We start from the raw sequence: 25,447 nt of genomic DNA, 5'->3' as shown, positions 1-25,447 counted from the left end.
ACAGCTAATTTTCTTTCCCTGCGCTATTGTTACAAAAACTTATAAACGGTTCCTCTTTTTAGTACAAAATAATAAACACTTTATTTAACACCAAAATTTGAAATTGGCATATTGCACTGCCATCTGTGAAGGCAAAATACTACTAATAAAACCAATTTAATTAAGCATTATTTAAGAAATTGAAGTGCTTGCGAAATGCAGGTAGCGTCTAAGTTTGTTAGTGTCATCAAAGTCGGTGACCGCATTTTGAAACAGTGTGGTAGTATTGGAAGCACAGCATTATTGAGGTGCCGTCGAAGCAGTCATCGCCAAACATAAACCAACAGAACAGCGTAGTGTGTCCTGTCAACGCCTCCTCAGGAGTCAGAAAGGCCGTGCGGACCGCGAGCTTCGCAAGTAGCTTGTCTTTTTAGGTAGTGCCATCGTTTGCTGCGTGCACGTGTTTTTCACAATCACCCAGGCTGCTAGCGCGGCAGCAGCTGTGCGGCGGAGGCGGTCGCCCGTACTCGGCACCATACCCGTACTGTTCTCCGCCGGAAGGACTGAAGGAGATCCGCGCGGAGAATGGCCACCGAAGCTGTGACAGTGGCCGAAGAGGCTCGGCCCAATGTGGACCTCGAGCTCGAGCAGCGCGTCAAAGGCACCTGTGGCCGAATATCGGAGAACGTGCACATTTTCGCCAACGAGCCTTCTTTGGCGTGCTATCGGCTGCAAGAGCACGTACGCAAGTCTCTTCAGCCGGCCGTTGAGCGGCGGCTGCAGATGGCCGAGCTGCGCCACGAGCTGCGGGGCAAGTGCTACGACCTGGACTATGCCATTGGCGCTCTGCGCGACTTCCAGCAGAGCCGGCAGCACCTGGCCAACGTGCAGGACCTGCTACGCAACGCAGTCTTCATGAAGCAGCAGCTAGCGCACCGCGAGGCACGCGCGGCAGCTGCGGCCACTGCGGCTCAGCAGCAGGGCCGCCGGCAGCACTTGCTTCAGCAGCAGCGTCTGTCCCTCGAGCTGCCACCGACGGCCGCGCGCCTGAGCAGCTCACCGTCCCTGGGAGCGGCCGACATAATGCGGCTCGGCTCCCAGCGGTCCGCATCCCCGCGGCGGCCCAGCGACCAACGCTAGCCCTTCCTGTGAATTTCTGTGTAATGAGACACCCTTCGATGGTGACAGTGCAGGTCCTCCGTTTCTAACGCTTCCCCTCTTCCGGGCACTGCTGCACGACCGCCTTCACCACTGGGCAGCGAAGGACGTAGTCATTGTTCTGCTGCGACTTTTATTAAATATGCGTGAACGTGGTTTTCGTCTCATATGTTACAAGAAAACCGCTGCTAGCGGTGGCTACACGGTATACATAAACCACGGAAGGTGGCAGGTGACTGAAGTAAACATACGCGAAGGGTGGTCCCGTCACCGTTCTGGAGTCGATTTGGCTGGTGTACAGTCATGGAGGAATTGGTAAATTCGTTTTTTAGGAAAGGAAAAGCCGCAGGTACCTGTCTCGCATATATCAGTGGACACCTGAAGTGCGCCGTAAGGGAAGGAAGGAAGGTGGAGTGAGTGCCGTAGTGGAGGTCTCCGGAATAATTTCGACCACATCGGGATCTTTATAAGAGTGCACTGACATCGCACAGCACATGGCCGCCTTTTGCGTTCCGCCTCCATCGAAACGCGGCCGCCGCGGTCGGGCTCGAACCCGGGTACTCGTACTCGGTAGACGAGCGCCTTAACCACTGAATTGGTTTTTGTTTGGTTTGTTGGTGTTTAACGTCCCAAAGCAACTGAGGCTATGAGGGACGCCGTAGTAAAGGACTCCGGAAATTTCGACCACCTGGGGTTCTTTAACGTGCACTGACATCTCACAGTACACGGGCCTCTAGAATTTCGCCTTCATCGAAATTCGGCCGCCGCGGCCGGGATCGAATCCGCGTCTTTCGGGTCAGCAGCCGAGCGCCGTAACCACTGAGCCACCGCAGCGGGGCGAATTGGTTTTTGTGGAAAGGAAATGCAGTATCTGTCTCGCGTCTCGGTGGACACCTGTAAGGCAAGGGTGGTGGAAACATTTATTGCCAAGCAATGCAGAAGAGTGGAAAACCCTGCCTCCTTTTACGTGGCACGAGGCGACCCGTAGGAGGCTGCCCTTGGAGGGCTATCTGCTTCAAGGCGTCGGTAATTATCCGGCGCTGGTCAGCAGCAGTGGAGCTGGCCAGGCGAGCCTCCCAGTACGAGATCGCCGTGGTTGGGGATGGAGAGTATGGGAAGGGGGATGTGAATAAAGGCTCCCAGTTTCTCGCAGAGCTTACAGAAGGAAAGGAACTGATCGGCGTAGCGGGCATGAAGAAAATTCAGGGGGGCACTTTGTTGACTTAAAGTGCGTTGAGGTGAAAGCATTAAGTGCAGTGTTGCTGCTAGTGTCACTGATGTGTGGTTAAGATGTTAAGCTTCGCCTCTAAGAGTGGAACGCGACAGCGTCTTGCAACGGTGCCAGGGAGTCCACAGAACGCCATCGCCCATTCAAGGGCGTCCGCAGAACTTTTTCCAGGGGGGTGCACCCGATGGCCGGTTATGGGGGAGGCGGCAGCTATGTAGTTGTTTTCTACTAGTGCATAAATAATATCCGTAATTCCAAGGGGGGGCAAACGCCCCCCCTTGCCCCCCCTTCCGGACGCCCATTCGGCTCTGCGCGTTGGCCTTGCTCGACGGTAAATTGGTGCTTGAGGAAAGGAAATGTATCTCTCTCGCATATCTTGGTGGACACTTGAACCTCGCCGTAAGGGAAGGGAGGAAGATGGTAGTGAACGAAGGCGCCGTATTAGCTAGACGCGCCTTTGTTCATTCCAAACCATCGAGCTGGCATGTGTGGTCTGACTAGAAAGATTAATTAGGCTAACTGGTCTTTACTATTGTTCCATGTCCTGTCACTCACCTCTTAGGTGATAGATCTCTTTAGAGAATGTTCGACACAATGTATATGAAATGTCTAAAAACGTCTATTAATGTTAGTTAAGCATGTCCTGCACATTTCGTGATACTAGTTAATATAGGTTAGTGATAGTGCTAACTAGTACACTAATTAGTGTTAAGGTACAGGCGTAGTCCCACATGCCACCTCTTTACCACTAATTACCAATTAGTCATTAAGTACATTGATAAAATCATGGAATACCCTTATATCATGTTTTTCGATTGCACCCGATTAAGTATCGATTGGCTATTGATTGGCATATGCCCGTAGTACGGGTCTGGAGTCGGCACCAGTGGGAGTCCTGGGTTAGGGAGGGGGCCGGCGGTGCGTAAACGCGCCGGGTATCTCGGTAGTGGGTAAGGATATCTGAAGGTAAGCAGACGCTCCTGGGATGGCGGAGGGGTCCAACTCCAGCCCGGAAAGTGAGACCTCGGGCGAGGACCTCCTCGTTACCCGGGAGGCCTGCGTGTGCGGGGGTCCAGACAAGGGTTACGGGGCGGGTGGGGTGCCAACAGCATAGAAGCCGAGCCGCGGTGCGGGATATGTGGCCTTTAGCGACATTGGATAGGGCGGATTTTGAGTCGGAGAGAATTTTGGTGGCAGAGGTGGAGACGATTTGACCTTCAAGTGGAGGAGCGGTGGTGCATGGTGTAGCAGCCACGTGACATATAACACTGCCCTTAAGGCGCGGTTCAGGTGTCCACCGAGATGACACATACTAAGCCATTTTTTTCCTCAGAAACCATTTTCAATTTCCTCCTTTTCCACTATCTCCCTTCCCTTACAGGGAGGTTCGGTGTCCACCAAGATGCGACAGTTACTGTGCCATTTCCTTTCCTCAAAAACCAAACCGAAGTGGGCTGGGGCATTCAATGGCCTTGACAACATTGCAGAGTCCCTTGATCCTGAGGAAACTCCACCCCTTCCAGTCAGTGGACACCTCAATCTCATGTGACACCCCATTCCTCCTCCACTCTGGCAACGGACCTGGAGTGGTTTGTGATGCCATTAAATATCTCCAGGTGGTCGAAATTATTCCACAGCCCACTACGCTGGAGTGCTTTGCGATGCTATTAAATATCTCCAGGTGGTCAAATGGGCTGACGAAGTTCACTGCATGAAGAATGCATGTGCTCCATCATTCCATAGGTTACATCAATACTCGCCATTGCATCCTTAGTACCCATTTCATGGCCGCATTTTATCTTCTTTTTTTTTCTTTTACCTCTTCCACACTGCTCTCCTTCTGTCTTTTTCTCCCAAATTCCCCTTCCTACGCAGAGTAGCATGCCAGCGATTTTTAAACGCCGGCTAAATTCTCTGCATTTCATTAAAGAGTCTCTCTCTCTCTCTCCAGGTGGTCGAAATTATTCCAGAGCCCTCCACTACGGCACCTTTCTTCATTCAGCCCCTCCTTCACCTATTCCCTCAGGCAGTTGTCATGTACTTGGCAGCATTGGTGTCCACCTGTATGCCCCAAACACCCCTCCCAAAACAAAAGTTTTACTGCCACCACCACCAACAAAAAACCTTTCGCTAATATTCTGTGCTTAGCAATGCTAACCATCAGCAGTTTTTTTGTACAACGCTGAACCGCCATATCAACACTGTTGCAAGAACCATTATTGGATACGCAGGTAGCTTCAGAACATTGATCCAATCCACATTGTGGTGTAGTAATCATGCTGAACTCATAGAAACAGCATGAAAAATGAAGACTGGAAGGCATACTTAGGGACAAGACTGTGTGTCTCATCCATGTGTGTGTCTTTCTGCCAACCTCAGTTCTGCAATGTACTGTCTGTCAAAAGTAACTAGGCTGCACGTTTTTCTTCTCAGTCTTATATTAAAGCTACTATGCCAGCCCTCAAGCTCTACATCTCTGTATGGTAAGAACCGCTGTTCTAGTCTTCAAAGAACTTTTTGATCTTTAGGGAAGCCGTGAGGGCTCTTATACGAATGAGAAGCAAACCATAGAGCCTGGTTACTTTTGACAAAGACTGTACCTGCAGCACCAGCCAGTCACAAAGGGGTCAGGTTGTCGCCATCTCGATGAGTGATAAGCTAACCCGCACCTCATTGTCCCAGTTTCCCCTGGCCCTGGTTTCAGACGGACGGTGCAACCGATTCACAGGGTCCACTAAAGGTGCGCGCGCATCGATACACCGTAGCAGGACAGGATAAACACTAAACTTCGCCCAACAAACCGGTGGCTCTGCATTTCTAACCCACTAACCAGCAGCTACAGGTACCTACCGTGGATATGCAATAAGGATCAATGTACACGGCGGCTTGCTAACAGCATTAGAGACTGATGAAGTTCAAGACTGAAGTCACACATTGAGCTCTATGACACGTTTCATCAAAGCGTACAGTAATGTAAGCTTGCTGCGGGAAGTTCAGCGAAGATGTCACCGTTTCACTTGGTGTTAAATCATCAAGAAACTCGGACCCAATCATTCATGGGAGGGCTTGCTCTTATGACCGCATAGGCTAAGTACTCGCGGCGTCAAGCTATCTGATATAACACGCGAGAAATGACAATACGAAAGCTTGATACAGCAAAGCTGAAGCAAAATACGTCACTTCCAAAAGTTGCAGATTTAATCGGTGATCCTTATACTGCTAGTACACCGACATCTATTGGTAGCTTAGGCCGACGCCAAGGCAGAAATAAGTCAAAGGTTCATGCAGTTCACAAGTAATGGCGTCGCTAATCTTATTACCTCATGCTATTTAGTCACTAGGCGCTGTTGGTATGCAGTGCGAGCAGCTCATTGTTCTGGAATGCATGTAGTTAGGTTCAGCTGGTCATTATTTCACAGCCATAACTGTTCGCGGCTCAGGCCTTCGCTGAGGTAGAAACAGCTCGTCGGTTCACGCAGAGTGCAAGCGGTGGCACCACTAGTTGCACTACCTCATGCTATTTAGCCACTGGGCACTATTGGTGTGATGCGAGCTGCTCATTTATCTAGAGTGCACTCTCAACTAACAAAGGGCACGGTGAAAGACTTGCCTTATTATAAAACATCCGTCACTTTTCACTCTCATCTAGCAAGGCTACTCAATGCGTGAGACGTTCAGCAGCAGAAGAAATAGAGCAGGCTGCAAGCACTTAGTGTTTAGTATTTTCTTGCAGTCCCACCTACCAACCTGCAACAGATGCCCACAGTACAGTTGCTTGTTTGGAACCGCTGCAGGCTTCGCCACTGCATGTTTCACTCTTGTGTCATAGTGTCGAAGCATCACAACCACAGCAGACAGCAGCCTGGACAAACTACTGTGGGCTGCTGAAGTGGAACTATCAAAAAGACTGCACCGTGCATATCAATGTGCATGGTGCAGGTCACCACACAATACTAGATGTTAAGAACTGCACTCTCAGCGTCTGCAACAGTGAAACGCTAGGGTTGCCACATAGAGTTTCTTACTATTACCCAGAGGGAAAGCTGGCAGCCCGTCTATGGGAGTTTGCATGGCGACCCCTCGAGACCACTTCAGCCACCATGGGCGCTCAAAGCATCATGGGGCGGTGAGCTACTTGTTGCGGAACTGCAACTTTTGGCCAAAATATAATAGAAAAATAAAGGTGTTAGATAACTACGAATGTCCTAACATTCAATATCTTGTCTAATGATTGCAACAAACGAGCAGAAAAGCATTTAAGTGCAAAGTTTGCCCATAATTAGAGACGACTCGCTCTCCTATTGGCCTAGTAATGAACACTATAAAAACTAATATTTCGTACTTAACAGGCGCACTTTTAAAAGTAAATATGTTTTCAAAAAAGATGTTGTTGCTTAAATACTATAATAGGTTTTTTAATGGCATTTCGGAAAAGTGAAACCTTTTATTGGCGTCGTGTGTCGTCGCGTTTTCACTACTATGGGTTTTGCCCACTGCGTTCGCGCGAAAGTCGTCTGCGCACACACGAACAGCGTTTTCAGAATGAAACGTCTTAGTAATGACACTTTGTGTTCTTGAAAAACTACGACTGTCTCGCAACAAGTAGCTCACTGCCCCATGATGCTTTGGGCGTCCATGGTGGCTGAAGTGCAGCGCCGCCAGCTTTCCCTCTAGGTAATAGTAAGAAACTCTATGGGTTGCCAGTCAATATTATGTACTAGTCGTTAAAGCAACACAGGTGCTGTCGCAACATTAGTCTGATGGTACGCGAGAGAAATGAATACATGTACTTTTTTAAGAAAGCTATTTGGCAGCACACCATCCTTATTAATCAAATGGCATCAACTTTCATGCCACTGCATTTAGAACACTGAACACAGAGCAACCACCCAACACTAGTTGAGATTATCAATATTCTTTATTCAACTAGGCATTACGCCTGCACTACCCTAACGCCACGCGGCTTTCAAACAGCTGTGGGCCACAAACTTGTCATCCCATGTCCTGTCATGCTGTTGGTGCCGTCTTTTCAAGCAGCAACACAACAGGGGTGCGGTGTCAAGCAGTCAACGACTTAGTGCGCACACAATGCGTACATAGGCACTAGCCTCCTCCACAGTCAGGCATCGACGAAATCAAATCCAATGCCCGAACTGCATGTCAAGGAAAGAAGAAAAAAGGTCTCGGGGAAATAGGCAGATCACGAAGCCTGGCACAGCAGCCGCGACTAGGTCACACGTGCTGCGATGCCACGACTCGCGTGGCATTAGTGGGTTAAACAGCGCAGCTGCAAGGGCGCGAGACGATGCACCGCACGCCTCCGCCAAGTTGCCACTCGGAGAGACGGATCCCCAACAGGGGCCCATTGAGCGAACGAGACACGGGTCAGGTGTCGACGACTCTATTGGAAATGCCTAGCTGTGGTGGGGGTCATTTGTTGTTGCTAGCTGGTCCTCTGAGCCCCTCTTCCCTCCGTCTAGAGAGAGTGTGTGTGTGTGTGTGTGTGTGTGTGTGTGTGTGTGTGTGTGTGTGTGTGTGTGTGTGTGTGTGTGTGTGTGTGTACGTGTGGGTTGCCGGTGGCAGCAGCAGCAGCAGCCTTGGCCAGCGAGGCGCCTCGGAAGAGGAGGAGAGGGGGCGTACAAAAATAAAGGCAAATAAATAAGCCCTTGTCGTCATCAGAGAGGGGCGTCGGGGGGTGCCAGCAGCTGGTCGGCCCTCTTGTGGTCGCTCAGGGCCTTGAGCGTGAGCGAGTCCAGCGGGAGCTCCGACTTGCGCCGCAGCAGGGGCTTCTCCTTCTTACTGGCCAGGTTCGTCACCTGCATGATGAGCACCCCCCATCATGCTAGAGTACCGTATTTATTCGAATCTAGGCCGATAGTTTTTTAAAAAAAAAAAACGAGATGTAGAACTCTTATGTCGGCTTAGATTCGAGGATTTCGTTTCGAGGTTTCGTATTCGTAAAATACGAATAAATGTAGCACGCAGGTGGCGCCCCCACAAAACGCCAACGAAAGACAGCACTGTAGCCGTTGCTATCCGTAGCCGTTGCTATCCGTAGCCGATACTGATCAAAGCACACATGAGCACTGGCTGCCATTTTGGCCTTGTTCTGTTCTCGTGCGGTGGCGTGAGCACATTCGCAGCAGTGAAGTTTTCGTGCGTGGTTTTTATCACCAACACCATGGCACCAAACAGGCGGTGCCATTATAGTGCCGCCTTCAAGCGGAAAGTTATACCCGCTGCAGAGCAGTCGTCAAATCTTCAAGCCGGGCGGGACTTCAGCGGCTGATCCCGGGCTGGCGTTGCATATGTCTCCTCACCCAAACACCAGCCCGGGATCAGCCTGAGCGGGTTCCTGGCAATAAATGTCGTTTGCGTGCTGTACCTCTTGTTCGCAGTTGTTTTTTCGGCCGGCCTACAATCGAGGTAAGTTTTTTTTTTTCCTGTGGCCTCCAACTTTCGGGTCTCGGCTTAGAATCGTGGCCGGCCTAGAGTCGAGTAAATACGGTAACCTGTGCCAGTACTTGCCACTTGCACCAAACGTGGCGCCCTCTGGGCAGTGTGCAAAAATTCGTCTCCGACCAAGAAAAATGGTTGAAAACAAATGCACACGGATGACGCACACACGATCAGGCACCAACTGCGCGTGCAAGTGGCAGGTGCATGCTTCAGATCTGCTGCCATCTCTCGCACCTGTCACCAGCACGAACTGCGCATGTGCACTAAAATCTGTTTTTTTTTCTTTTTCCTTCAGCCAGTGGAGTTTTCCAGAAGTGTCACATGTTCAATTTGGCGTAGCTTAAAGTAGGTGCATTCTCCTTCTTCAAAAAAAAAAAACAGCGAACGCTGACGCTGTGGCCTCAGATTGTGTTAATTGCAATTAGCAATGAGCCACCATTAGGTCGTACCCAACTGCGTTTCCTCTTGCATCCTTTAAGGGGGGACACTGGTCTTGAAAAGAAAATTTTATTAATTTAGTCATAGTTATGAAATTTTCAGGGCACATGTATTTTTGTGTGCTGATTTTAGATATGTCATTTAATTTCATGTAAAAGAATTCCTTGAGCACTTGTGCACTTTTTATGCTAGTATTTTGCGGAGAGTTCTGAAGAAAATTTGCTGCGGGAAACTCGCTGAAATGAGGGTTCTGAAGAAAATTTGCTGCGGGAAACTCGCTGAAATGTATGCCATTGGGTTCTCAACACCAAGGAATACAATAAGGGTAAAATTATCATCCTGGCTCTCATAGAACTTGAGTAATAGGGTACTGAATCTGCCACTTCAGAAACAGGAATACACACTTTCCTTCTCATTTCTGAAGTGACAACTTCAAAACTCTATAACTTAAGTTCTATGATAGGCAGTAAGACAATTTCACCCTTATTGTATTCCTTGGTGTCAAGAGAACCCAATGTCATACACTTCAGCGAGTTTCCCGCAGCAAATTTTCTTCAAAACTCTCCGCAAAATACTAGCATAAAAAGTGCATAAGTGCTCAAGGAATTGTTTTACATGAAATTAAATGACATATTTAGAATCAGCACACAAAAATACATATTCCCTGAAGATTTCGTAACTGTGACTTCATTAATAAAAATGTTTTTTTCAAGACCAGTGTCCCCCCTTAATATGAATCACAAGTCCCCACAGCACACGTTTCATAATAGCCACTTTTACGCTGAAATTACTGACACAATGGCAAATAACATAATAGGCTGAGCTGTCACTAAGTAGCTGTCATGTTGGCAATTGCAGCTCCAACCGATCTGGCGTGAACTGAGATGGACTTGTCCACATAGTGGAAACTTCTAAGGATACAGGCCCAGCTGGCAAAATCCCCTCACGTCTCAAAATCTAGCACAAGGATTGATTCTGCATTCGGATATCTCCTTGCTGCCGCACTACCCACAACAGTCTGGGCCACCCATCACTGTTCAAAAGTTTACAGCGCTGCTGAGAACTGATTCATAGCCTTTAGAAGCTGACTACCAGACACGCCTAAATGTTGAGCAAAGGTTTCATAACTGGTATTAATTAGAAAAAAGACCTAATCGGCACTGTGCATTTGTTCAGGGCATCATGCATATGCATATCGTGGCCCAAATTTCATTTCTCAGATCATCACATGATTAGACAATGTCCAAGTGTATGATACGACGTTTGTTTGCTGCAAGTTTGGTGGCCTTGATATGGAGCCATTACTGTGCTTTTAAAGGGACTATGAAATAAATTTATTGAGATTAAGTAAAGATAGGCAATCCATCACTCGTCACCCCAGCGCAAGAATTTTTGAGCTAGCATCAATAACAACGAAGTTATAGACAATTAAAAATCACGCTCCTCTCCCCCCTCAACTCGTACGTGCGGGGCGCGTATTCGCCAACTGCAGCCTGTACAGCCACTGCAGCCTGTACAGCCACAAGGCTTGAAACCACGGTGAATTGATCACGGTGACTGAAGATTGTCACAATGGCTTACCTAAAAGGGATAATTATTTCCTAAATAATGCTTAAAAGTCTATACCAACGTGTTGTTACTAACCATGTAATGTTTAGTTTAAATACAAAACTGATGTTCCAGCGCTGTGAATAATCTGTGTAAAAGTATGCAGAAAATGTTTTGAAAATCTTAAACGTCGTTATATGGCACTAAGCATCACGATTTGCGACCTAAAAGGGTAAAAAATTAAGAAATGAAATTTAAAAGAAACAATAAAATTACAGTGCAGAGAGCGGAGTCGAACGGCCGACCTTCCATACGCAACACGTGGCTCTAATCCACTGCGCCATAGCGGCGATGTCAAGCCATCGTTCTGAATGAATATTTATAACCAGCCTTAATGGTGGCTGCTACCTGCCGGTGGGCGGCGCTGTCATCGCTGGCTGTACCGGCTGCATTTGGCGAACACGCGTGCGGGGCACCATAAAAAAATAAAGAAAACAGCCCCGGGACTGGGCTCCGCCCATGAATACGTCATTCGCTGACGTTCGGTTTACGACTTCCGGTTGTCGCACTCCCGAGGAGCAGCGTGCGTCGGCAGCGTCTCTCCGGTCTCTGCGCTTTCTTGGCTCCCGAACCCGCGACAGAAAGAGGCGGCAGAGGTAAATTGAAACCACACGCGCGAAGGCAATGCCTAGCTGGCTCGCGCTTGCCCGAGGGGGTCACGCGGCTGCTCGAGCAGACAATTTTCATTGCTACCGGAAGTGTGCCCGTGACGTCGTAGCTGCCGCGGCTCGAGTGAATGACAGCGTGTGCTGGCCTGCTGACGTCATGGGACTAGTGACGTCTGTTTTCCCGATTTTGGTTCCAAAATGGCTCCCTACGAAGACACCAAACGACCCGCGAATTTTAAAAAACACGATTTTTAAAAATTCATAATAAATTGCTGACTCAGTTCCGAAGACTCATACTTGGTGTCAATGCTTCTGAGCATCACTTCTAACATTTACAAGCGGCTTTTAATTCTTTGCATGGTCCCTTTAATACAGGGCATATTGCCTAATTCATGACCACACCTCAACCCAAACTTCTACTCCAAGTGGCCCATGAGGCTTGTTTTAATTCAGAAACCAACCTAGACTCGATTCACTCCACAAGTGGAGTCTTTGAAAAACTTTGAAAATTTCCTTAAGAATCTCGAGGTAGCACCAATGCTACCCTGAGAGCTTCTTGATGGCCAGTTTGCCTGTGAGCATGGCAGGCGCCGCATCATTTGCTTGGTGCCTACACTTCGTTCTGCACCCAGCCAAAGCCTCTCAGGAATGTTCCTGCTATGTGGACACAGAGGAGAATGTACATTATGACTCCCAACCGCCCTCGCGACCACAAGTGGCATTCGCTTTCGAGGGAGGCCCAATTCACTAGTTCACACCCATGCGCTGTAACGCACTGCGCAGAGACAGACTTGTCGGCCCAAATTTTAGCTAGAAGTTAAACACTAATTCTGGCTGCCCCGAGCAGATAACACGTCACCGGTGGCAAAGGTTGCCAGACATGAAATCGTTTTCAACCATTTTTCACTGTGGTTTTGTCCATGCAGCATGCAAGACATGTCTTACCAGGCTGTGAACATCGAGGTCACATGTGAAGGTAATACCCGTGCCACACGCGCACAAGAAATGGCAGTAAATGCTTAAGGCTTAAGTTTGTTAATGCCATTATTTTCGGAGCTGGTGCTACACGTCCACATTTAATGCCATTATCGAAAGTGAGGATGACGATAAGGCTTGTAAGGTAGTCAAAAGTTTCATCTGAATATAAACATTCCTAATGAGCACAATATAACGAGAATGTTGTTCAAATGTATTGTAAAAATGCTTTTCCAGAAAATGCGACTGTTCCTGCTTTACAAGTCGAAGAAGTAGCCATAAACTCGCATGTCAGCACATGAGTCGAGAGTACCCGTCAATAAGGCTGGTTAAAATGGCGCTCTTCGCATCGAAAATGCGGTATTGATGCCTAATCTGACTGAAAGTAAGGAATTAACCATTTCCTACTGGTTAGGAAGTTGTCACTAACAAAGCTGCATGCTTTTCTGCGCGTGGAATGGGAACGAGAGTACACATTGCACGGGCGAATGAGTTGTGGCAAACTCAGCAGGTCGCGAATGGCAGTAAGGCTAATGCCATTAAATTTATGCGTGTGGCACCGCACGAATGCCATTAAAACTTAAGGGGGGATGTGGGGATCAGATCGCGAAAATCGTGAAAAAAGTCGATTTTTGAAAAGTACACTTTTTGGCATCTCCAACACTGTTTCTATGTTGTACTGAAATATTTCACACAAAAATAAACTTTAAGCGTTCCAAATAAATATATTTGTCGGTATCTGCACATAGACAGTGTGTGCTAGCTTAGAACTTTCAGGCTTGTTTTCTCGGAAGTTTGTTTTGAGCTTACTACCTTGTTCGTGGAAAGCATAGCACAGCAATGGGTGCATGGATTTTTACCCCATTTGTTTTGTTGTGATCACTGAAATGTGGTCTGTGTCAAGACAGTCTCAGATTTACCATTTAGGCTCACATGTTTTTATTACATGGTAATTAGAGCATGATGCATTCTAAACATAAAAGAAGGTGCATATTGTGTCCTTTTAAAAAAAGAGCAGAGAAATTAAAAAAAAAATTAAGAGTCTTGACTTACACCACACTTCTTAGTAAATATTAAAAGGATTTACAGACCTGTAGCCTGTTTTTTTGTCATGCTAGGCTTTCCACAAGCAAGCAACGTGGGGACAACGTATAAACAACGATAAAAGGGAACCTACTGAAGCTGTCATTGTGAAACTTTATATCTGACTGTTTGATGCTGTTTTAAGCCAGTCTGCCAAATTCCATCGCTCTAAGTTGAAAAATAGAAAAGTTGCCTTCGATCCCCTCATCCCCCCTTAAGGCAGTAAGCACTTAATGGCATTAAATCTGTCTGTGTGGCACGGGTATTACTCAGAAGGCATGACGTGACAAAATTTGCACGTAGCAGACAGTGACATGCTTGTTTTCAAGAAACAAAAAACTGGATGTCCTTCTGGTCATTCGTGTCAACTGCCCACTGTGAGGAAGCTCTAATAAGCATCCCTCTGCCACACACCCTACACTCTAAACAGAGAGGGGTAAAGAGGGAGTAGTTTGGTTCAGTGGTTGATTGGGGTTTAACGTCCCAGACTGGTGGCCACCGCACTCACCTCCCTGGCCTCCTTCTCGAGCCTGTCGTAGAGCATGTCGTCGTCTTCCGGTGGGCTGTCGGGGGGCTGGCTCGGGGTGCCAACCAGGGGCCGCACTATGTGGAACTGCGTCGCGACACCCCACGTCACTCCACTGCTCAGCCGAGCTCTCCCATCACAACCAGCCATGAAACTCTTGTCCCCATGACTCCACGTTGCACACCCTCAACGCTCCAAAATTCAAGGCAAGGTCTCCAAGCCTGCCGCTTCAAGTGTGGCAGTGAAATGAATTGCTCGGGACTGCTGAAAAAATCTCAGTGCACCAAATCCATCCGCTATAGGTAGCCAAAGACATGCAAAGCCTCTTAACGCTGCACTGGTGTGATTGAAGAGCTCCACCACAAACACAACACTCCCAAGCAGAACACTCCCTTACTTACCTGGGGATTCTTTTCGGCAAGACTCTCTATCCTGTTCCAGGCGTCTTCTCGCTCCCTGAGACGCATCTTCTCGCTGAAATCATCGAGCAAGGTTAGTCAAAAGAGCACAACAAATTCTCACTACCAAGAGACTATACAGAGCTGGAATCAAATGCAAGTCCCATCTGTTGACAGAATACAATTTTTTAACTCGTTGTTACATTCAGCTATTGTAAGCAATCTGCCTGATTCACGTTTCCTCATAAAGGGTACCTACAATGTGCATCGTCACTAACCAGTTACGTATCAACGTCGTGCTGCGCTCCTAAGACAAACAAAAATGTGCGTGTCCACATTGAGACCGGCCTGGTAGTACAGCTGCCTCCAATACAAGAGGGAACAGTGTGTGAGTATTAAACCAATGATTACTCCGCAAGTATGAGTCAGAAGGAAACTTTTTCCTAGTTGTAAACATTTTGCCTCTGGATGAATAACACCCATGCGAGATTTACAGCTTCAGTGTAGAAATAAGAATAGAACTCATTGTTTTGTGCAAACTCAGTGCTCTCTGTCGATGCCTCTGCAAGCTCCACCCAGCTGGAGGTGACTAGATAATGTCACAAAAATGAGAAAGATGAGCCAAGGAAGCTGCAAGCACAGGTAGCAACTGACAATGTGGAATAGTACACTTTGCTATGTGAGCAACAGCAAAACTGATTGCCAGTGGCAAGCTACAAATTGCCTGAGGACGTTATAAAATGCTTTTTTTTTTTCCCCATTACCAAAGGCTCTATCATCTATCAGGTTGTTCGCTGACGACTGTATAATATACAGAGAAATTTCCAGCCCATCCGATACCTTGGTTCTTCAGTCTGACATTAATAATATTTCTGCTTGGTGCGACACTTGGCTAATGAAGCTTAATGTATCTAAATGTAAAGCAATGAAAGTAACACGAATGCCTTACAAAGCTAACCCGCATCCATATATTCTAAATGACTCCCCCTTAGCTTTTGTTTCTGCATATAAGTATCTTGGCGTATACATTACCAATGACCTCTCATGGAAAACGCATATCGAACACATAACTAACAATGCTAATCGCATGCTTGGTTTCCTTCGCCGTAACTTTTCACTTGCTCCGGTTAGTTTAAAACTACTACTGTACAAAACGGTCGTCCGATCTAAAATAGAATACGCGTCTTCTGTATGGGACCCTAACATTAAGTCACTGATTAACACTTTAGAATCAATTCAGAATCGTTCAGCCCGTTTTTTGTCTAACTACTCGCGTTTCTCTAGCGTCACACTCATGAAGAGAACTCTAGACCTTCCAGATCTTTCACTCTGGCGTCATCTTTCTAGACTTTTCACTTTCCAAAAAATAGATTACACAAATCAATCGCTAAAACAAAGTCTTTTCGCTGTTCCAAGTTATGCATCATCTCGCATTGATCGCCGACTCAAAGTGAGTGTTCCAAGTTGCAGAACTAACCAGCATTTTTATTCTTTCCTGCCCAAGACCAGCTCAGACTGGAACCACCTGCCCGACAGCATCGTCTCCATCTCTGAACCAGAAGTTTTTAGATCTGCTCTTCTTCGTCACCTATGTTAACTACTCTCCTTAATGTATTTTATTTGTATAAGTATACTTACCACTCCTATCTGTAACGCCTCAACGGCCCTGATAGTAACGAAATAAATAAATAAATAAATAAATAGCCATACTCATAGATTTTCTAGCAGCACAAGAAAAGAAAGAGTGCAAACAGTATGGGATGACCATCTGTTCTGGTCCCAGGTGCTACTAGCTTTAGAGTGGCTCCAACCCATCTGCGAAACTATCTGCCACCCCACCGGAGTTTTCATTCATTCCCTGCGCTGAAGCTGTACCCATAAAACTTCTCTTAACAAGTATGATGCATGGCTGACTGGTATTGTTCCTGTCGACTATCAAGTTTCAGACTACCAACTCAATCAGCTACCATCATATGCCCAATGCTTGTATAGCAGTCATCCGCAGAGCTGTGTTGTGTACCAGAGACATGATTATGTTCTCTCAACGGTACATCAAGACAACTTTCGGTTATTCAGTTCGAGACAGCGGCAAATAGGAGAAATTTTATGAGACCAGATAAAAGAACAATAAGAGTGGTCATTTCATTTGGTCCTGTAGTGAAATGGATTGGTTTGGTTTGGTTTCTGGGGTTTAACGTCCCAAAGCGACTAAGGCTATGAGAGACGCCGTAGTGGAGGGCTCCGTAAATTTCGACCACCTGGGGTTCTTTAACATGCACTGACATCGCACAGTACACGGGCCTCTAGAATTTCTCCTCCAAAGAATTTCAGCCGCCGCGGCCGGGATCGAACCCGCGTATTTCGGGTCAGCAGCCGAGTACCATAACCACTGAGCCACCGCGGCGGCTGAAATGGATTAATGCTGCGTTTTTAGAGGTTTGAATCTCCACACTGAAAAATCAATCTTTCCCAGATTTCTTTAAAAATTCACAGCACACAAATCATTTACCGTCTCTCTGGTCCATGCCTAAGTGTTACCTTTAGGTTGCATTTTGAGGTGATTTGACCCAAATTGCCATTCAAAAAGCTGTCTGATGAGTCAGATGGCGAAACCGGAAGCTGGGGTACTCTACAGTTGAGAGAGAGGAACTACGCGCAACAGAGCTCGCATAGTGGTAAAGTAGACAGATGACTGACTTGTGACGCTCCTGGCGGTAGTTCTGGACGCAGTCGTCAAACAGCTTCTGGTTCATCTCCATGAGCAGCTTGAGGGCATTGTAGACCAGGCCATAGATGGTCTTGTTCCAGTGGGCCTTGGAGTTCTTGTAGAGCGCGGGGAACACTATCGGCAGCAGGGTGGCCGCATTGTCGCTCACCAGGCTCATGACGTACTCGTTGTTCCAGTAGTAGAGTGCCCGCTCGGCCACCTGGAAGTGGGGCGACGCGACGCAGCGGGCCAGCTGCCGGAAGAGCGGCACCATCACCTTGGCAAACTCGGCCGGCTCAATGACGTCCAGGATCTCCTCGAGCTCGTTGAGGAACATCACCTCCTTGGGTGAGTGCACCTTGGGCCAGAACTTGAGCAGGGCCAGGATCACCGGCTCCGTCAGGCTCGGCTCTTTCTCAAGGAACTGGACGACGCAGTACGCCAGCTGCGGGTGGTACACGCTCAGTGACTTGACCTTGTGCAGCGGCATCAGCACTCGCAGGAGGAACAGCTTGTGCTCCTCCTTGAGGGGCAGCGCAAAGCCATTGATGATGGAGCCCAGGATCTCGAGCAGCTCGGCCACACCGTTGTGGTGCTCCGTCTCGTAGATGAAGCGGTAGAACATGTGGTTCACCTGCTTGCGCACATAGGCACGCAGCCCCAGGAACTTGCCGTAGATGCGGTGCAGCGTCGTTTTGAGGAAGTCACGCTCCCGCGGGTCCTCCGAGTCGAACAGCTCCAGCAGCTGGAGCACGAACCGCTGGTCCAGGTGGCGCTTGGCGAGCGCCGGCTGGAAGTCCGGGCTCTCAAGGAACCGCAGGAACAGCTCGTAGACGAGCTGCAGGTGGGGCCAGGCCGCTTCCAGCGTCGGCTCGTCTTCCTCGGGGTCAAACTCGGCGCCATTGGGGTTGGAAGAGGGTGGCAGCGTGCGGAACACATTCACCCCAAACATGTGGATCATCTCGGGGTAGATGGGCTCCGTCAGGACGCCCCGCTGGGAGGTGATGTACTCCACCATCTCGTGTAGTGCTGCCCGCTTCACCTCCTTCCACTTGAGGTCTGACAGCGGGTCGGTGACAAAGTCAAACAGCACGCAGCACTGCCGGATTTTCTGCAGAGGCGCAAAGGAGAGCATGCCAGACCCATTGGCACCTTGTCCCATACGTACAGATACGCAGCCTTCACAAGCGCCAAACAGAATAAAAAATATAGTCCTCAGAACACCTTGCTACATTTCCTGCTATAGACAGTACAGGACAACTCGCAATGTGCCATCTGTAAGAACTGAAATTTACTAACCTAATTGAGGCAATCTGAATTGCAGACACTTCAATCTCATCGCAAGTTGCACCGTCTAAAAATGTTGCATGGGATTGTTAATAACTTAACAAACATTCATTTTGAGACCTACATGGCATACAACACTTCACAACCAACGCGCAATAAACACAATTTGACAATCATGGTGCCACGGTGCCGAACGAAAGCGTATCAGTTTTCTTTTTTTCCAAGAACGATATTGGAGTGGAACGGGCTTCCGTGTGACGTGGTCCGTTTGACAGATCAGAAGTCTTTTTTATCTGCTGTCATATCGTCACTTTAAGTGCAGTGTATTCATTCATGCTCTTTTGTTTGCTTTCTTTTGTATTTTTAGGTAACCGAGTGCATTTAATCTTGCTCTTTGTCTTTCTATAAAACCCTGTGTGTTAGCTTTTGCTTCTTTATTCGCATTTTACTTGCTTGTTTTGTCGCGATGTACCATTTATCCTTGTACCGCTCCTGCCTTGGCCACCAAATGGAGGCTGGCAGTATTGAATAAATAAAAAAAAAAAAATAAAAAACTGAAATTTGAACAAGGCAACATCCCCATTCAGGCACTAACTGTCCAAAAGAATTGTGTGTGTGCGTGGGGGGGAGGGGACATTTTAACGAAGCTTACGAAGATTGGACAGAAAATTTTTCTGTCCTCACAAATGCGTTACATCCAATTTCTCTCGAGACCACTTACCTCTAGACAGTGACTCAACATTGGCTTCAGGGCCTAATATATACTGCTCCCGACTCAACCCTGTCACAAGAACTCGTATGAACAAAACAGCACACCAGAGTCGTACAAGAGCTACCGTAAAAGGAAGAAGCATCTATCTCAACAACTTTTTTAGCGTTCATCTGAGTGACTAGCTTGACAAGTTTCAATGGAGGATTTTGCACATTTCAAAAACTTTTTACAGTGTTCGCATTTCTGCACACTGTATCTTTTATACGCGCATTTGACACTGTTCAGGTGGAGTGTACAAATCCGCATTCAGCACTTCAATGGGATATAAGCCAGGCCACACACAGAGTGGCCAAATGAACTGATGCAACCACTTGAGAGGATCTGTTTTTGGTGTGAGCGACTTTCCCTAGAATAACCTGCAACATCAACGCTGCAATATGGTGTCAACAGTGCACAGAAGGTAGTGTTCATTTCTATCAATCTACACTGTGCTGCTTTCATGGGACAATGCTAATAATTGCACTTAAGGCTTCCTATTTTAGGTGCCTCTAATGCCAAACACACAGCAACCACACAAACAATAGAGAGCAACTATCGAATCGAAAGATGAAATTCGTAGTGCCTACTTAGTCTTCCAGCAGTGCCGATCACCAAAAAGCTAATCACCAAAATTTGGGCAATGCACACATGACAACCCCTGTATCTGTGCAGTGACAAAATCTGTAGTAAGAGCCAACAACATTCTACAATGAAAAACTCAAACAAAGCCAGCTACCGGGCAGCCGGAAGAGAATGACTGTGCTGCTTGAATATGCCCTAGCTTAGACTGCTAGCCGGACAGGGAGGAAACGTAAAAAGCAGTTACAGCCCATTTACCATTCATCCAAAGAAGATGCCTAACCGAAAAACTTGTATGCGTCTACCACTTGAGAGCCCGCATGGATCCTGTTCCTATGTTGTTTGAAAACAGACCTCACCAAATGCCTGCTTTCTTCACATAGTAAGTTGTGCAGGAAAATGGCTACAGGTTTCGGCTGTACAAAACCACCACCTTGACAAAAGGCAGGCGATTACAGAGAGGTTGCCACATGCAAATATATATCCTGTGCCCAGTTCTGCCACAATGAAGGCAGAATAATATATAAATAAATATAACACAAAACCACAGCACTGTGATTCCCACCCATCAGCAAGTGATGTTTAAAAATGTACCTTGTGGTAATTTGTACCATATGGATAAAAAACACAAGACTTCTTTCCCCTCTCCCTTCTGCAAGTATAAACAATCCTCCCAGCTGTGGTAATATACCAGGTGTCCCAGCTAAATGTAACCAAGCTTTTAAAAAACACAGGGTGTCCTAGCCGTCCGAAACCAAATGAGGGTTGTTTAGAGTCGCGTGACCTAGTCTGAAGTATTTTTTTCGTTCTTCAAGGTTGACTAATTAAATAAGCTTAATTGACTAACTTTTTAATTATTGACTTGATGAACAAAGTGTCAATGGAAAAGTTGTAGATCGCTTTAAGAAACAGCTTACTGAGACATTTGCAGCAAAGTAATATTTACGTAAAGTAGTTTTTTTTACCGGCCTTTAACCATAACCCACACAATAAGAAAAAGCTTCTACATGACAACTGTGCCACTTCAACGTCCCAAGACGCGCCTTAAAGAATAAAATCCGTTTTTTCTGAAGTCCTCTCCTCGATGAGACTTTGGGTGCACATTGGGGCAGAGAAGTGAGCGAGCAGCTGGTCACGTGACAACTTTCTTTTAAGGCCAATAAATGAAGCTACGTAAATCGTAACTTGACGGAAACAGCACTACTAGCGGTTTTTCGAGGTGATCTAAAACTTTTGCATTGACACTTTCTTCCTGAAGTTAATAATTAAAAAGTTAGATAATTAAACTTAACTAATGAATCAACTTTGAAGAGCGAAAAAAATACTCAAGACTAGGCCACTCGACTACGAACAACCCTGAGTTGGTTTCACTGGACTAGGACACTTCGACTTTTTTAAAAGTTTGGTTACATTTAGCTGGGACACCCGGTATATAGATATATATATCCTTTTACATACCAAATGACTTTTGACATTTCTGCTGCACAGTTCATTAGCAACAGTTTATGCAGCAGCAGCTCCATCCACAGGTGTGTGAAGTTGATGGTGCATTCTCAACCACTCCTCTTTAGCCATCACACTCTGAATGAATTTCAGAAGGACAAACTGAGAGCAGCAACACTGCTAACGACACCACCATGTTGATTTGTGCCACAACGACCAGGAGCTGCACTACTTACACTGTTCTCTTGCCAGCTCCACACAGTGGCCTGAAGCTACAACTGGGCCCTGACACACCTCCTACATTGCAGGCGTGCTTCTCCAGCAAAAGTGAGCTTGTGCAGGCACATCTCCGAGCTTCAATCAACCCAGAATAAGCGCTCACAAGCTCACATGCCTACATCCTATACTTGAATGAACAGTACACATTCTAACAACACACCTCACAATGGGTCAGTGTGCACTCAATGGTGTTTTGTATGACGCTATAAGGTTTGACATCTTACAAAGATATCTTCAAATTGACTGCCCACACATTCTGGAAAAGCAACCAGGGCAGCATAAAACTGACTCATTTGAGAGCTGTGCAGTCTTTACATGACTGCACTCAAGATTACACTGAGTGCAATTACTCCCAGACACTCCAAGACCAAGAACAGCATGGCTAACATCACAATCTGATGAGGTAAAAGGGCATACAGGTAGGTCTTACAGGAAAAGGGCTTAGCCATTGTTGGGAGGCCACAAATTCCGCAGAAAAAACGCCGAGGCATAGCAGTGCAAGTAATACCTCAAGCCAATTTAGTGAAGACTGATTGTGCAGCACTGAATGCATCGTTTCAGAGACAAAATGGGACAGACAGAAGATGAACTACAGGTCTGTAACAACAAGACAGACAGGAACCTGGTGCACGCTACAGGTGCTCTGGAGGTTAAGCCAGACACGCTGTGGGTTTGCCCAAAAAAGCAAAGCCAACGAGAAACACGTTTAAAGTAAGCATAATCCCAAGGACATCAATAAAGCTACAAAATGTGCACAGCCTTTTCCTTTTTTTTTTCCCAGGCAAAGAACATTTTTTGCTCGAGTCAAAGGCCAAATCTAGGACCACTGCCGCAGTAAAGTAGCAACAGAGCAAAACAGGCCGGCAAGGAAATGGCATAGCTAGCTTTAACTGCTAGACAGGCACCTCCTAGAATGTTCAGCACCTGCTAGCCATCCTGGACAGCTGTTACTGAGGCAAATACTCTGATTGGGCAGTGGACCTGTTCTGGATGTATAGAACTGGACAAAGGCCAGCCATAAGAGGGAGGGGGGCAGATGAATGGGGAATAACCACGGCTTAATCGGCAGCGTCATAGGAATCGGTCGACGCTAGGGGTGTGCGAATATTCGAAATTTTCGAATATATTTCGAATATTATATTTTTAGTATTCGCATTCGATTCGAAATCCAAGTATTCGTGTTCCTTCGAATATTCGACCCGGCGCGAATATTCGTATGTAGCCGAATATTCATTGTGAGCACCGGCGTTCATTTCAGTCCGCAAGCCCTATCGACAGAGACATAACAACACGGCGGCGCCCAGAGCAATGCGCATTGGTGAAGGAAAATTTTTCCTTCCTCCAAGGGCCAAGCCGCAGCTGACTGCACTGGTAAGCTTTTTTGTCGCTATACCTGCGAAGCTGCTATGGTCAGAGCTGTGCACGAAGTAGCTCGCAATACGTGCCAGGTCAGTGCCAAGTGAGAGGGCATTTTCTGTGGCTGGAGAAGTCGTTTCAGCTAGAAGGGAACTACTTCTGCCTGACCATGTGGAGCAGCTGGTTTTCTTTCACGACAACCTTTTACGTTCATCCCAGCAACGCGCTTTTGTGCTGATGGAATGCTAGCCTTAATGAGTGCTGTGTACTAGCCGTCCTCTCGGATATTTCCACTCTTCTAAGAATAATGTTCGACACTTTGATACTTTTTGTGCAGCCACGCACACCTTTTGTGTTCATTTAATCATCGATAGTTGAACTGCGATGTTCTTGGGTGGTCAAATAAATGTTTTGTAGTGGTTTGGTGTCCTTGATTATTCGATATTCGGAATCAAGTATTCGTATTCGATTCGTATTCGAAAATTTTGATATTCGCACACCCCTAGTCGACGCCATTCGCTGGAGGGCCTCCTCTGAAGGGCATCAGCCGCTTCGTCCTTGAGTTGTATCCGACTACAGCATGCTAGCTTGGCCAGCAACAGCCCAGACCAAGCCTGGAGAAATTTTCCACTCGCCTACAGCACCAACATTTGCCTGAATGTCTGGCACAACTCTGCAGATAAAGGTCTGCAGAAGAAACTTCAATGAAGCCAAAAAGTAATTAACGTTTGTATGTGTAAAGCAAGAACATTAAAATGCAGAAAGGCATACAAGCAAACAAATGGAGCAGACATATGTTTCCCATTATCAAGGAATTCGAATCCTCTTTTGCAATGAATCACTACTACACTGGTCACAGTACCCGACAACGTGACAAGGTTCAGATGCTTCCTCGAATCTTCAATTCGGGTGCTGACGAAGTGTGCATCATTCCCTGCATTTGTTTCATTGTTTTCCGATCTGCTTTTCAACACAAGTCGGTACAAAGCGACACCAATTCGAGTGTCAGTCGCTACGCAAGCAAAAAACCGTTCCTAAGAAATGCGAGGCGCTCACCTGAATGAGCAGGTCCTCTCGCTCGGCTAGGGGCGCGTCCTTGAGCGCGGGCAGCTTCTGCAGCTCGCGGTTGTGGCTCACGTTGAATCGCGACGAGTTCTGGCGCTTCTCCTTGCGCATTGCGCTGCCCGGGGCCGTGGGCACGGCGGCGCCGGCAAGCTTGCATTTCGCCACCAGGTTGGCCGGCGGCGGAGCGGACTTGGGCCCGCCTCTCGCCGCGGCCGCAGTGCCGCCCGACCCGTTGCTGTGCACCACGCTGCCGGCGGCAGTGGTGCTGTTGTTGTTGCACGCCGGGCTCACCTGCGCGGCAGCAGGAGGTTCGCCCTCAGACCACACGGGCGACGACAGGTGCTGTGATGTGTCACCGAGAAACAGAGCACGACACACGATCACCTTCGCTACCAAACTCGCGAACATGGGGAGATGCACCGAACACTACTGACGCTACAGGCACGTCTGGCCGAGGCCTCGCCCCGGTCGTGACAGGTCACGACCGGGTCTCCCAGCTGCGGGCCCGGTCGGAAGCAGACTCTCAACGGGCGCTGACGCTATACCTGCGGAGAGGCCGTTTACCCGTATCCACACCGGCTGGTCTGTCAAAACCGCACACATGGTCCGGGCACGACAGCGGTCGCGAGCAAGCCGACGACGCGTCGGCACGGGGCCTGCGCCGCCCGCTCGCCAACGCCGACCCCGCGGTGGCTCGGGTCGAAACCCCCGAGGCCTCCGCGGACCACCAGTGGCCGTACGCGCGGCGGCGACAGGCCCCGGGCTGCGCGCTAGCCGAGCCCCTGCTTTTCCGCCGCCATGTTGCGCAGACGAGTATGCCGCATACTCGCACGCGGCACGACAGGCACCAGACGTCCGGCTCACCTCCTCGGCGCCGTCGGTCGTGTCTTTGCCGCTGCCATTCTTGGCTGTCGTACCGGAGTTGTTGTTTTTCGCAGGCACCTGCGAGGCCGGGATGGGCGAGCCACGATTAAGCCTAACAAGTAGCGAAACGCTAGCGCGTGTCAAACGCGCCGCGCGGCACTTTCCGTGCGGCAGCCGGCGCCAGAGTAGTCGCTCAACCCACCTTGTCTTTGTCAGTCCGATTAGGCATTATTTTATTAACAGTTCACACGCCATCGGCAAAGGGCAAACTGTGCGGAGCAGCGTACTCGACACCCGCCAGCGAGTGAGACTACCAACAACTGACGCGATAGGTCCGGAGGGCGCACGTGACCTTTCAATGGCGGAGCCACATCGCTCGCGTAACAGCCGTAACGCAGCTGTGACGTCACTAGCAGCGCGGCTGACAGCGCGACCTTCTCACCCATCGCGAAAGTTTTGAGCGCCTTTCCGAGCGAAAAACAAAAATAAATTTGAACTGTCCCATCCAGCCGCGCGTGCAGCGGCAAAACCGTTGCGCTCGCTTTTGTTCAAACCCTTCCCAAGACGTCTCACCCCTCTGTGCTCTTTATTTTGTTCGCAGCACGGCAAGCCCGGCCGCGAAACAGGTGCACAGCATGGGGTCTACAAAAGACAAT

The 25,447-nt window shown here is 48.0% G+C and overlaps 2 protein-coding genes across 3 annotated transcripts; one reads left to right on the top strand and one right to left on the bottom strand.

Moving 5' to 3' along the window:
• Nucleotides 1-269: 269 nt before the first annotated feature.
• Nucleotides 270-1,293, top strand: LOC149331013 (BLOC-1-related complex subunit 8). The gene has a single exon (XM_089561725.1). The coding sequence runs from the start codon at nucleotides 565-567 to the stop codon at nucleotides 1,117-1,119; it is 555 nt and encodes a 184-aa protein (XP_089417851.1). The 5' UTR covers nucleotides 270-564; the 3' UTR covers nucleotides 1,120-1,293.
• Nucleotides 1,294-7,264: 5,971 nt separating this feature from the next.
• On the bottom strand, nucleotides 7,265-25,149 carry LOC149331012 (serine/threonine-protein phosphatase 2A 56 kDa regulatory subunit gamma isoform-like). Of its 2 annotated transcripts, none has more exons than XM_089561722.1 (7): nucleotides 24,994-25,149; nucleotides 24,792-24,869; nucleotides 23,919-24,269; nucleotides 17,158-18,278; nucleotides 14,464-14,536; nucleotides 14,045-14,149; nucleotides 7,265-8,181 (listed from the first exon to the last, which is right to left on the bottom strand). In XM_089561722.1, exons 1-7 carry the CDS (start codon nucleotides 25,018-25,020, stop codon nucleotides 8,041-8,043), a joined length of 1,896 nt encoding a protein of 631 aa, XP_089417848.1. In that variant the 5' UTR covers nucleotides 25,021-25,149; the 3' UTR covers nucleotides 7,265-8,040. The 2 variants fall into 2 exon arrangements, with proteins under 2 accessions (XP_089417848.1, XP_089417849.1); XM_089561723.1 differs by having other exon boundaries at nucleotides 23,919-24,218.
• Nucleotides 25,150-25,447: the final 298 nt, after the last annotated feature.

The sequence above is a fragment of the Amblyomma mixtum genome, chromosome 9, assembly GCF_055824585.1.
Source record: "Amblyomma mixtum isolate Tamu chromosome 9, ASM5582458v1, whole genome shotgun sequence".
In the NCBI taxonomy this organism is placed as follows: domain Eukaryota; kingdom Metazoa; phylum Arthropoda; class Arachnida; order Ixodida; family Ixodidae; genus Amblyomma; species Amblyomma mixtum.
Note: the sequence above shows the minus strand (reverse complement) of the source record. Positions and strands in the feature narration are given on the sequence as shown.